Consider the following 12,271-nt stretch of genomic DNA (forward strand, 5'->3'; position numbering starts at 1 on the left):
AGTTGTAAGAAATTCTTTCAAAGTTAAAAATACTTTTTGTGTGTTGTTGTCTGATTTTTATTCAAATTGTAGGATTATTGCAAGACATAAGTATATTGAGTATAAAACGCAAATATTGAAGTACATATGTATGAAAAAAAAATTAATTAAATTCAAAATTCAGATTTTATCAATTCAAAATTCAATTCAATGCGATTTCAGTTTTAATTCTAAATAATACTACATGAGTATAAAAGAGTTAATTAAATATTTTTTAACGAGGAATTATTAAATTACGGATTTCATTTCCAGGTCATTATAGTTAATTAATAGCTATTGAGAAATTATTTTATTATGAAAATATAGCGAATTTCAACAAAAACAGTAACACTATTCTATTCTGTGCTATTAATATGTCTATTAATGTAATTATATTGTTGTTTCAATTTCAGTTTGAGGTCGGGGAATACTGTGGGCTAGCCGGACTGTTGGGGCTCATAGGTGACATTGGAGACTCGCTGGAGCTATAAACGGGACTCGAAGGCGAGGATGAGTAAAAACTAGGGCTATGCGGAGAGTAAACCACATTTGAGTGAGACGCGGTGGAATAATTGGGGCTGGCTGGACTACTTGAGTATTGCGGACTACTGGGGGAGTAACGATTGGAGTTCGGTGAATGCTTCGGTGACGTTGGTGAGTAGGTGATCGAGGAGCTACTAGGATAGCGTGGACTCTGTATAGAAGCAGAGTATTGTTGTTGTGGCGTACGTGGTAAAATGAAATGCATTTGCGGCGAAGAGATTGTGGGGGAATAGTTGATTTTCGGACTTAGCGGCGAGTATTGAGGTGAATTAATAGTAAACGATGGACTGATTTGTGTATAGCTGGGACTCGAAGGATTATAGCTAAGAGTGGAAGGGGAATAATGTGGTGTTTGCATAATACAATGCGGGCTTGATGGCGAGTAATGAGCGTAGATAGGACTTGTGGGTGAGTAAGTTGCACTACTAGAAGGGGTGCCATTACTTTCCGCATAGAAATACGGAGTAGATCGATATTTTTTGGGTTCTGTACGTTGAGAGCAACTATCAGTTGCTGTTGCCGTTTTATCAGTTAGATGATCGGGTGTGTTCAGCGGGGAAGAAGGTGAATATAACGAATCGTTATTACTAGTGGGTGAGCTTGGTGAAAAACTGTTGCAGCACCGGTTTGAACTCATTATGGTGGGTGAATAGGACGGTGAAGTGGGCGAATAGTTATTAGTTTGCGGTGAGTAACCGGGTGAGGTCGGTGAATAACGCGACGAACCGGTGACGCTGTTATAAGACATTGTTGAACTGTCTGGTGAATAAAATGTGCTGTTGCTGTTTGAAGGTGATTGTGGTGAATGAACTTGTAGATAGCGTTGATAATGTGGTGAAAATTCTGGTGAACTAGGTGAGTACTTAGGAGACTGCATAATAGTGGTTAATAAATCATTGGTGCATGACAAATGGCTGCAGTTACTGGATATATTTGAACTTCTAAATGCTTTTTGGTCATATATTGGCGAAATGGGTGAGTAGTATGACCCACCACCATAGTATGATTTGATCGAAGCAGTTGATGGCGAAGAATATGGCGAGCTACAAAACTCATCTACGGTCATTGTAGGCGAACTCATATTCGACAAAGGCGAGAAACAGACAGAACGTGCAGATTGTGGAGTTAGACCACCTAGGCCTGGTGAGTACTCAAGCATGCCACTGCGTCCACTTCCAGCTAAAATATTCGGCGTAAACAATGAACCATAAAAAAGGGCGTTCTTGTTGTTTATCGAATCTACTTCCATAGCAAGTTTGCATTTAGATGCATCAAGTATCATGTCAAAGCAACCGGTGCCGATGTGCGGCAATTGACCCATTATAATATTTTCCGACACGCCACGCATAGCATCACGTTCACCGTGTGCTGCAGCATCCAATAGCACATCCACCGTCTCCTCAAAAGAGCAACGCATCAAAGGGCTGGTTTGTTGGCGATTGATGCCATGGCGTGAAATAGCCATCAGATGACCCTTGGCCGTCATAATGTCACAGAGCAGCGCCAAGTGCCGATAGTTAACGTACAAGCCTGGAGAATTATTAATGTTTAAACAATAAATAAATTTTCAGAATTAGATGTTACCAACCGTAGAACTGCAAGACATTGTTCATCTCCTTCTCAATCGATTTGCGCACCGCTTCAATTCCCAACACCGTAAACATTTCGCATATATCATTGCTGAAGGTGCGCGTTTGGTCGACGTTCCGCTCGCTGAGCACGCGCATTAACGCGGTGCCATCGGTCTCCAGGAGCCACTCAGCCACGGATTTGAATTCACCCGTCTCCGTGATATAGATACGCTTCTTATTTGTCACCTGCGGCAGGTGCATATACACTTTCGAGATGGATTCGATACCCTGCAAAGTCATGTCGGACAACATGTTGCTCTCGATGCAGCGCAAAAACATGTTATCGTCTAAGCGAGTGAGAGACGCCTCCTCCTCTACCAAGTCTTCAGCTTGAAATTTGTTCTCCGAGTTAGGAGTGTTCATAATGCGTATGCGCATTATTAAACGTGTTGCATTGTCATCATTGAAAATGCACTTCAAGTCGTCGCCGAAGGAGGCAGCGATGCGCTCGGCAATGTGCTCCATGGTGAGTTTCTTTTCGGTCATGTGCTTTCGATCGAGCTCTATGCGTAAGAGCCATGGCGAGATTTCATCTGTAAGAAGGGTTTGAACATTTTAATTTACTTATGGATTGATGTTAAGTATAAGATGTAATTGTGTAAGTATTTAAAAAAATTTAAACAAGAATAAGTAAGGCCTTAACTCGGGTGTAACAGGACATTTTATACTCAGAGCACGGGAAACTTCTTTAGGTTCTGGCAAAACTTTATATTAAACAAGTAAGGAAGGGCTAAGTTCGGGTGTAACCGAAAATTTTTAAGGTATATATATAAGATTTGTTAGTTATATGAGGTGTAGGGCAAGTTTTTATCCGATTTTATCCGTTTTACGTCCAAAGGTACATTGTTATTAGAAAAATACCCTTCCTCAATTTCACACTGCACAGGGACCGATATCTAATATATCCAACAGGAAGTTTGAAAATCTTTATTTTGAGTCGATTCATTTTTGAATATCAGCCATAAACACTGGAGTTCACATATTCGGAATGTGGGGGCCGTTTTACGCAATTTTTAGACGAGATGGCTTACCTGAAAAGCACTATTTGTACGAAGTTTTATCCGAATATATTCATTGGTGCTTGATTTAGTACGGGAAAGGGGAAAAATCATATGAAATTTCAAATTGTGGTATATGAGAAGTAGGCGTGGTCCTAGTGCAATTGCACCCATTTTCACTGTGTAATATGGGATCGTCGGAATAATGGTATGTACCGAATTTGGTTGAATTTGTTCCAGTAGTCGCGGAGACATGTTATTTCACCTAATTGTGGGCGATGCCACTTCCATTGTCCCATTTTGACCCTGAGTTCCGATTTATAATCCGATTTCATAAATTTTCAAACCGTCAGTAGGGGTTCTTATAAGGTTTGTCCTTAGCGAATTTTGTTATTGTAGCTTTAGCGGTTTAGGAAGCACGTACTTACTATATATTAAATAAGATGGCGGGCCACGTTTTTTTTTTATTTTTAGTCTACAGGTGCCCCTTACTACTGCAATCCCCTGCACAAAGTTACAGCTTTATGTATTAATTTAGTTTTATGTTTGCCATTTATGAATTTTCGATTAATGGCGTTTTGTGGGCGTGGCAGTGGTCCGTTATACCCATCTACGAACTCACCCCACTTTTTTTTTACTAAGGAACACGTGTACCAGCTTTCAATAAGATATCTCAATTCTACAATGAAAAAAGGCTTAGGCTTATGCGCAGAACTTACTAGGATCAAAATCAGGAATTTCATAGTAGATATTAACAAATTCTTGATCTTCCCGCACGACAGTGCGCATTGGATCTGGGTCATAGTAGATAGCGGTATTAGCCGTAACTTTCTTGAGCGTAGTATGCTCCAAACGGCACAGCACATCTTTGGCTTTCTCCACATCTCGTGCCGGCTTACCTATTAAGAAGACAGTTAATGAAGGTGACCGTGGGCGTTTAGACACGTTGATGATCTCTTTCAAACGTGGCACACCCAAAGTCACATTTTTTGCGGAAACACCGGCGAAGTGAAAAGTATTCAGCGTCATTTGTGTCGCTGGTTCGCCCAATGATTGGGCAGACAGTGCGCCCACCATTTCGCCAGGACAAATTTGCGAAAGTTGAAAACGATTAGCAATTTCGCCAAGCAGCATTTCAAAAGATTCTGGCGTTAAGTGATGGCTTTCGGCTACCACTTTGGAGCAGAGAGTAGAGCGAACCAAGCACTGAAAGAGGAAAGTGGCATTGTCGTTGGCCTGCTGCGATATGTGATCGGATCCTGCAACAATGACGCATTGGTTGAGCAACTCACGTACGCCTGGAAGAGCGAAAAGTCATGAATTATTTTTAAAAACTTTTTTTTAGTCAGAATTATACCTTTTACAACGTCCAATGGATTGAGAGCAGTTGTAGAACGTTGGTCTACATGGAATATTTTCTGCACATTCCAAATCATACGCTGCAAATTGCATGGTAATACCACCTTTGAATCACCGGTTGGGAAAATTTGACGTAAGGCTTCGCGGTCCCGACACAATTGCTCCCACTCAACCTCCAGTTGCGCAATAATCTCCGTAGATTCGGTGATATCACGAACAGTCTCTTCGTTGAAATATTTACGCAAATTTCGTGTCTGAGTGACGTCGAATTTGAATTGCTTTTCGAATGCCTTGTTCGAAAGCTGTATGGTGGGCAGCGTTTGGAATTCCACCGACTCACCACAGAGGCCGTCTTCGCCGTAGCGTAGCTGTATAATTTGACCCTCAGCATTGCGTACTGTGCCATCGTACTGAACCATCACTGATTCCATGGCTTTGATTAAACGCCGCTGTATGTAACCCGTTTCTGCAGTCTTCACGGCTGTATCGATAAGTCCTTCACGTCCGCCCATTGCATGGAAGTAGAACTCACTTGGTGTTAGGCCCGCTAGGTATGAATTCTCGACGAAGCCGCGTGCCTCTGGCCCATAATCGTCCTTGATAAAGTGTGGCATTGTCCGTTTACGAAAACCGTAAGGTATACGTTTACCTTCGACGTTCTGCTGCCCAACGCAGGCAATCACTTGTGATATGTTAATATTAGAACCCTTGGAACCAGCGATTACCATGGCCTGAAAATACCTGAGTGTGCATAAAATATTTCACAATCACAGCTGCTTTGATTACCTTCAAGTTGTTATATTCTGTAAGCGATTTCTTTGCAGAGCCACCCGTCTTATCGCGTGCATCATTCAAAATGCGATTGACTTGATTTTCGAATGTTTGGCGCAGCGTGTTGCCCGGTGTCGGCTCCAACTGCATGTGATGTGCCTTCTGTATGACCAACATTACATCATTCTTAGCTTTGGCAATGGCGTTTTGTATCTCTTTGTAAGTGGCCGGATCGGCAATGGTGTCGCCAATTCCAATACTGTGACCTTCGAGTAAAAGCCAAGCGTTGACAACCTTTTGTATATTTGCGTAAAATTCTCCGGCGATTTGATGTCCAAGCTCGATGTAAGCAATATGCAAGAGGGATCCAGCGGTGGCACCCAGTGTGCGTTTACATAGAATACCCATAATTAGTTCACTGTATTCGACAATTACCTGTGATGATTTATGTTAATTAAGCTCGTTAATTAGGCCACCAAGTTCTGCTATCTACAAGGTGCGTTCGAAAGTAAACAGGAATCCAACCTCCAATCCCCCCCGAATGGCGCCATCTATATGTCGACTGGTGCGTTAGAATCTGTTTTCTTTATCGATTGCCCAGTGAGAATTTCATGACATTTCATCGATTGAAAGTGAAGTTATTGCGTTTTAAGTGTCAGTAACAGCCAACATTAAATTTTATTTTAAAATTGGTTAAAATTTTACCGAAACGTTTCAATTGATGAAACAAGTTTATGGTGATGATTGCCCACCCTGTAGCAGAGTGCACGAGTGGTTTCCACGTATTCAAAGAGGCTGAGAGGACATAAATGACGATCAACATGTGGGCCAATAAAAATTCGTGATCACCAGAAATTCCATCGAAACTGTGCATGAATTCATCAAAAATCAGCCGAAATCATCATTGAAATTCATGGAAATGGAATAGAACATCTCAAAAATATCGATGTATCGCATTTTGACCGAATATTTGGGCTTATGTACAAAAGGTGGGCGCACGGTTTGTTCCGCACAAATTGACTGACAACCAAAAATTGCTCAGAATTGCACATTCGAAGGACATTATTAAAGAGGTCAAAAAGGACGAAAACCTCTTTTACAATATCGTGACTGGTGACAAAACGTGGTGGTATTTTGAATAAAATAAGTTGATTTTTCCGAAAAAACCATTTGATCTGTTTTTTTTAAGTCCTGTTTACTTTGGAAAGCACCTTGTATATATTTATATATTTCTCCTCTTAAACATTGCCATCATATCTGACTTCAAGGGGTTAGTTAGGTCTGGAGCCCGCAAACTCGGCCTAACATTAGCAGTAAGGAAGAAGGAATCTAATATGGGAGTAAAAACAAGTTGATTCTCACAATTAGCGGATAATGGGCTAACACATGAAACTTGAAGCAAAATAAAAGGGATTTGGGTTTACACAACATAAGCTCTTCAGCATTACATCACTATTTCAAAATGGTAGAGTTGGAAAAAAGAATTTAATTTTTTCCAAAAATTAATAATTAAAAAATAATGTTTTTGAATCCTGAAATTCACTTTCATTTTTTTAAAATGTCTCGACTGCCCTTACGGGGCACACCAAATTTGAAATACAATAAAAAAAAGTTTTTTTTATATTTCGATATCTCAAATAGTTTTGGAGTTTCAGCCTTCCATGTTCAAATAGTTCCATTAGGCCCATCAGTTTATCTATCTTATCATTATCAAATTTCTTCCGCATGTTTTGCATATCGTTTTTGTACAATGGCCAAACAGTTTGTTTATCTGATCAAAAATCGAATTTTGACAGACCAAAGTTGCCTTTGTTTGTCGCCGCTATTTTGTCAATTTTTTAATTTTTCAGGTTTCGTCCACGGAGAAGGCCAGTGGAGGACCTTTTTTGTTTAGCGCCGTTGGAGATCGCACGAAACTCGATATATCGTATTTTTTTAACTTACTGAGTATTTTTAAAATATGTATAAATATACCGTTAAAATTATAAAACATATGTAATACTTTTTTCCTTACTCCTAATAAAATTACGAATATTGGTTTGAAGTTGTCTATACAAGATAATTTACTAACAATATAATTAAAAGCTTTCGATGAAGTGGGTCTCGAACGTGGTTTTACACCAAAAGTTTGCTGAACCTCAAATTTTAGCTTACAAATTAATGATACAAGATGTCCCACTAGGACTCATTAGATAAGGTGGGAGATATTCTTAGAATTAAGAAAGAGGAAATTTTGTAAGATTTTGCTGACGCAAATAATTAGGTCGAAAAATCTTCATTTGTCTAGAAATAAACACATTCGAAAATTGGCCTACCTTGGTTTGTGTTAAATTTGTACGTACTTTGGTATCACCCGGCGAAATCCAACGGTATTGACTATCGTCTTCTTCATCAGGATGCGTTGAATGAGTGCGTATCATATTCAAATTTCCCGGTATGATTAAGGAAAAAAGCTGCTTGCCCGACCACAAAAATGTCGGTTTTAAAATACATGGCTTCGGCATCACACCATCCCAACACGGCATGTGCATCAGTAAATTCATCAGTTGTTCGTGTGTTATGAAGACATCGCGTTTGGTCATCTTGCATACGCCTGTCAAGCAATCCTGCACAATCCCCATAACCGGCTTATTCGTTTGCGGTGTGACAATTTGTCGTGGTGTCAGGTGGAGATTTTCAATTTCGGCGCGTGTCTCCATGCTCTGAGGAACATGCAAATTCATTTCGTCGCCATCGAAATCTGCGTTATAGGGCGAGGTACAAGAGAGGTTCATCCGGAACGTGGACCAAGGCAGTACTTTGACGCGGTGACCCATCATCGACATTTTGTGCAGCGTTGGTTGGCGGTTAAAAATCACCAAATCGTTATCGCGTAAATGGCGTTCGACTTTGTAGCCAAACTCTAAATGTAAATCACTGGGTTTTGGGTGGAAACGCAAGTCGATGCGATCGCCATTGCTACGTATTATATACTTAGCGCCGGGAAATTGCGTATTGCCGCGTTGAACAAGGGTTTGCATAAGCTGGTTTTAAATTATATATATATAAGTATATGTAGGTATAATATTTTTTTTGTTATATAATATATGTTATATATTAAAGAGATGTTCCAATTAAGTTAGTGTTTACCTCAATATTGAATGGTGTCACTACTTCGGGATAAGTCAGATTCTGCGCAACAGATCTCGGTACACCCACTTGATCGATATTTAAATTCGGATCCGGCGTAATTACGGTACGTGCTGAAAAGTCTACACGCTTTCCCATTAGGTTGCCTCGTATACGTCCTTCCTTACCCTTTAGACGTGCTTTGATGCTCTTCAAAGGACGGCCTGACTTTTGTAGAGCACGTGGTAGGCCAGGCATTTCATTGTCGATTACTGTAACTACATGAAATTGCAACAGGGACGAACACTCTCTAATTAGGTGGTCTGCGGCGCCTGTTTCAATGCATTTCTTTAGCTCATTGTTTGCTTTGATAATGTCCGCCAATTTGTGTGTAAGGTCATCGTGCGAACGTGAACTTCCATACATCAGAACGGATGGTCGCACAGAAAGTGGTGGTACTGGCAGTACTGAAATGAGCAACCAATCAGGCCGGCAGTGTTTCGGATCCATACCTAAATAAATGCAATCTTCATCGGAGATATTTCGGAAAATTTCTAATACCCGCTCCGCTGTCAATATGATTTGGCGTTCTTGTCGATGTTCGGTTAAACGTTGCCAAGTGGCAAATAGCTCCAACTTGTTTCGAGTAATTCGCGGCTGATGATGCCCGCAGCCCCCATGATCTGAGATATTTCGTTCGTTGTTGCATGTGATAGGAATGTCAATATTTTCGCCCCCTTCGCATATTGTTTTGGACTTGCACAATTCTCGCATAAGGCTTAAGCGCATGCGTGGACGTGCTTTGGTGCGATTCAGCATTTCCTTAACCTAAAAAGTGACAAGCTTTTATTTAAGTGCGCAATGTGATTGAAATGTTTGGTTTTATAAATACCTTTGCATTTGTCGGTGACACCAACAGTTTGGAACAAGAGAAGCACACACAACGTAATATTTTAATTGTTTTTAGAAGGAAACCAATGTGAAATACTGGTAAGCTTAATTCAATATGTCCAAAATGGCCGGGACAGTCGACGATATTACCAGCACATGTAAGGCAGCGTGACTCTCGATCCAAAACTCCTTGGCGAGGGTCCATTAAACCACCTAATGCTGGTTTACCATCTTCTACAATAACTGCACGTGTGATACCACCTTCCGTTACCGATAATCGTTTGATTTCATCCGGGGAAAGCACTCCAAATTGTATGGCCTTCACATTCCGCGTAACACAACTGACATTCATGATTCTTCTTGATTTTCAAATTGTGCTGATATAAATTCAAAATCTATTAAACTCAATGTTTTTATTGTAATTCAATTGATCTTTGTTAACGTTTCTCACAAATTAAATCACGATTTTCTAATTTTCCCAAAATAAGAATTAACGAAGCGGATATTTCATTTTGAAACTGCTGTACGGTTACGTGGGGTATGTTCAGTGGCAAAAGACGCGTATGTTGAATGTTTGACATTTGTCATTTTCTCAACTTCCGTCACTTAACCATCAAATTCGTGTATTAGGAATTCATGATAATTCAACGACAATGAATAAATCAGATGATTTTAGATGTGTAATTAAAGTTCTGTATTATTTACATAAAATCATGCAAAGAACATAGAATGAAACGATTTACAGAGAAAGTGCATCATGAGCAACAAAAGGAGGTGGTTTGGGTAATGCGCGAGGATGTTGACGAACAATCAGATCAAGCTGTTTCAAAACGGAAATCAAATGAGGAACAGGAAGACGATTCTCTTAAAACACCAATTGTGTACTCAAAAAGTTATGGTGTGCGATTTTGCGGTATGGAAAAACTGCATCCTTTTGATGCCGCTAAAGGATCACATGTATTTAAAGTAAATGCATATTTAGTTTTTTTTATAGAAATCAATAAAATTTCCGCTATTGCAGTTCTTACTTCAGAATGAAATATTTCGTCCCGGACGATTTTATGAGCCTAGTGAAATAACAAAGACTGAGCTTCAAAAGGTCCATACACGCAAATATTTACGCAGCTTGAAGGTACAATATTTCCTTTAGAAAATATTTGTGTTAAACTCTATCGTATCACTTATTAAAGTGGAGTGTGAATGCAGCTAAGATATCGGAAATTCCTTTGCTACTCTTTGTACCTAACACGTTTGTACAGCGTGGCTACTTGCGTCCCATGCGCTTTCAAACTGCTGGGTCTATATTAGCCGGTAGTCTGGCAATACGTTATGGATGGGCTATTAATTTGGGCGGAGGATTTCATCATTGTTGTGCCTACAAAGGTGGTGGCTTCTGCCCCTATGCAGATATTACTTTGCTTATCACAAAAACTTTAGAAGAGGAGCCAAATGTCGAGACAGCAATGATTGTGGACTTGGATGCACATCAGGGAAATGGACACGAACGTGATTTTTACGAGAATGAAAAAGTATTCATTTTGGATATGTACAACGCTTCCATATATCCACGTGATCATGAAGCCAAATTGGCCATAAGTTGTGCGGTGGAACTCAAACCACGCACAGCGGATGGAACTTACTTGAAAAAATTGAAAAGGTAAAATTTGCACAAGAACTAAAAAAAAGATTGTGTTACAGTTAATTTCTTTTATTGTTTAGTTTTTTATAATCAATTTCTAGTATTAACTATGTTTTATGTAAATCTTAAAATATTTGAAATTTTCAAAATTATATTACACAGATCTCTAAAATACGCTTTGAGTGAGTTTCGTCCAGACTTATTGGTATACAATGCTGGTACGGATATACTTTTGGGCGATCCTCTGGGCCATTTATGTATAACACCAGAGGTATTTTTGTATGCGTTGGTAATGTTATTATAATTGTAAATCTTCAATAATGTTGTTTATATCATCAAATACAGGGTGTTATGGAACGAGATCAATTCGTGTTTGCTACTTGTCGTGAGGAACGCATTCCAATCGTAATGTTGCTCAGCGGTGGCTATTTAAAGTCCTCTGCTAAGGTTATTGCCGAATCAATTGTTAATCTCAAAACGAAAGGTCTGCTTGTCTGCTAAATTCTATATTATTTTGAGTTTGATACACTGACTTAATGACTTTGGGCAATTGATAATTGTGACGCTTAATTCAGATAGCATTAAATTAAATTGGAACAAATGTATGTACATACATATGTATAGTTTACTAAAATAGGTGTTTCTTGAACTAAATTGTTTTAAAATATTTAAATATTTTATTTTAATATAAATATATAAAAAGATAATATTATAAAAATTAAGTAATTGTAACTACATTTTGGCTGTAATAATCTAACCTAAAATTTGGGATTGTTGAAAAAAGACACAATGAAATAAACTGGAAGCATTCGCAAAAGTAAACCTACGTTTCTATATGTTTCTGTTTACTAGATACAGTATACCTTCCCACACAATATTTAAGCCTTTCCAACTTATCTGTAAAGTTTTGAAATTCAACAATAAATTCAATATCAGTCCGCAAGAAAAAATTTCGGTTGAGGTATCATCTAACTAGAAAACAATCGGCCACAATTCTTTAGTGTTCTTAGGAGAACAATGTTTTGCAAATCTTTTCTCCAAAAACCCACTAAAATCATCTCCGGACTTCGGTTGCTTCTCTACGCCTCTGCTTATGGTATTACGGTTTTCAACATTATGCCAGTGAGGAGAATAATAAAAAACTACACCGTGACAAACGTAATAAACTCTGCTCAGGATATAAAATGGCTGTTCGTACACATGTCTCTGCAGAAAATATTATGATTATACTTGTAGTATCTAAAAACAGCGTTTCATGAATTTTACTTCTGAATGATACAATTAACTAAAAAAAACGTTTTTTTTTAAGTATA

The 12,271-nt window shown here is 38.9% G+C and overlaps 2 protein-coding genes across 4 annotated transcripts; one reads left to right on the top strand and one right to left on the bottom strand.

Annotated features, from left to right (window-relative positions):
• Positions 1–277: 277 nt before the first annotated feature.
• LOC120771054 (DNA-directed RNA polymerase II subunit RPB1-like) lies at positions 278–9,671 on the bottom strand. The gene is made up of 8 exons (XM_040098861.1): positions 9,321–9,671; positions 8,450–9,256; positions 7,663–8,343; positions 5,336–5,755; positions 4,548–5,280; positions 3,910–4,488; positions 2,150–2,725; positions 278–2,091 (listed from the first exon to the last, which is right to left on the bottom strand). The coding sequence occupies exons 1-8, from the start codon at positions 9,669–9,671 to the stop codon at positions 428–430; spliced, it is 5,811 nt and encodes a 1,936-aa protein (XP_039954795.1). The 3' UTR covers positions 278–427.
• A 244-nt stretch (positions 9,672–9,915) lies between these two features.
• On the top strand, positions 9,916–11,780 carry LOC120771128 (histone deacetylase 11). 3 transcript variants are annotated; one of them, XM_040098988.1, is made up of 5 exons: positions 9,916–10,285; positions 10,341–10,451; positions 10,510–10,976; positions 11,121–11,247; positions 11,304–11,780. In XM_040098988.1, exons 1-5 carry the CDS (start codon positions 10,049–10,051, stop codon positions 11,457–11,459), a joined length of 1,098 nt encoding a protein of 365 aa, XP_039954922.1. In that variant the 5' UTR covers positions 9,916–10,048; the 3' UTR covers positions 11,460–11,780. The 3 variants fall into 3 exon arrangements, with proteins under 3 accessions (XP_039954922.1, XP_039954941.1, XP_039954932.1); XM_040099007.1 differs by having other exon boundaries at positions 11,121–11,237; positions 11,304–11,457; XM_040098998.1 differs by having other exon boundaries at positions 9,918–10,285; positions 11,121–11,229.
• The last annotated feature ends 491 nt before the right edge of the window (positions 11,781–12,271 follow it).

Source organism: Bactrocera tryoni, chromosome 1, assembly GCF_016617805.1.
Source record: "Bactrocera tryoni isolate S06 chromosome 1, CSIRO_BtryS06_freeze2, whole genome shotgun sequence".
Lineage (NCBI taxonomy): Eukaryota > Metazoa > Arthropoda > Insecta > Diptera > Tephritidae > Bactrocera > Bactrocera tryoni.

Coding starts and splice junctions, on each gene's coding strand:
- LOC120771054 (XM_040098861.1), bottom strand. CDS start 9,671: ATGAATGTCAGTTGTGTTACGCGGAATGTGAAGGCCATACAATTTGGA. Junction 5,281..5,335: donor CAGAATATAACAACTTGAAG/GTAATCAAAGCA, acceptor AGGTATTTTCAG/GCCATGGTAATCGCTGGTTC. Junction 2,726..3,909: donor AATTCCTGATTTTGATCCTA/GTAAGTTCTGCG, acceptor CCCTTCTTACAG/ATGAAATCTCGCCATGGCTC.
- LOC120771128 (XM_040098988.1), top strand. CDS start 10,049: ATGAAACGATTTACAGAGAAAGTGCATCATGAGCAACAAAAGGAGGTG. Junction 10,286..10,340: donor AAGGATCACATGTATTTAAA/GTAAATGCATAT, acceptor CCGCTATTGCAG/TTCTTACTTCAGAATGAAAT. Junction 10,452..10,509: donor AATATTTACGCAGCTTGAAG/GTACAATATTTC, acceptor CACTTATTAAAG/TGGAGTGTGAATGCAGCTAA.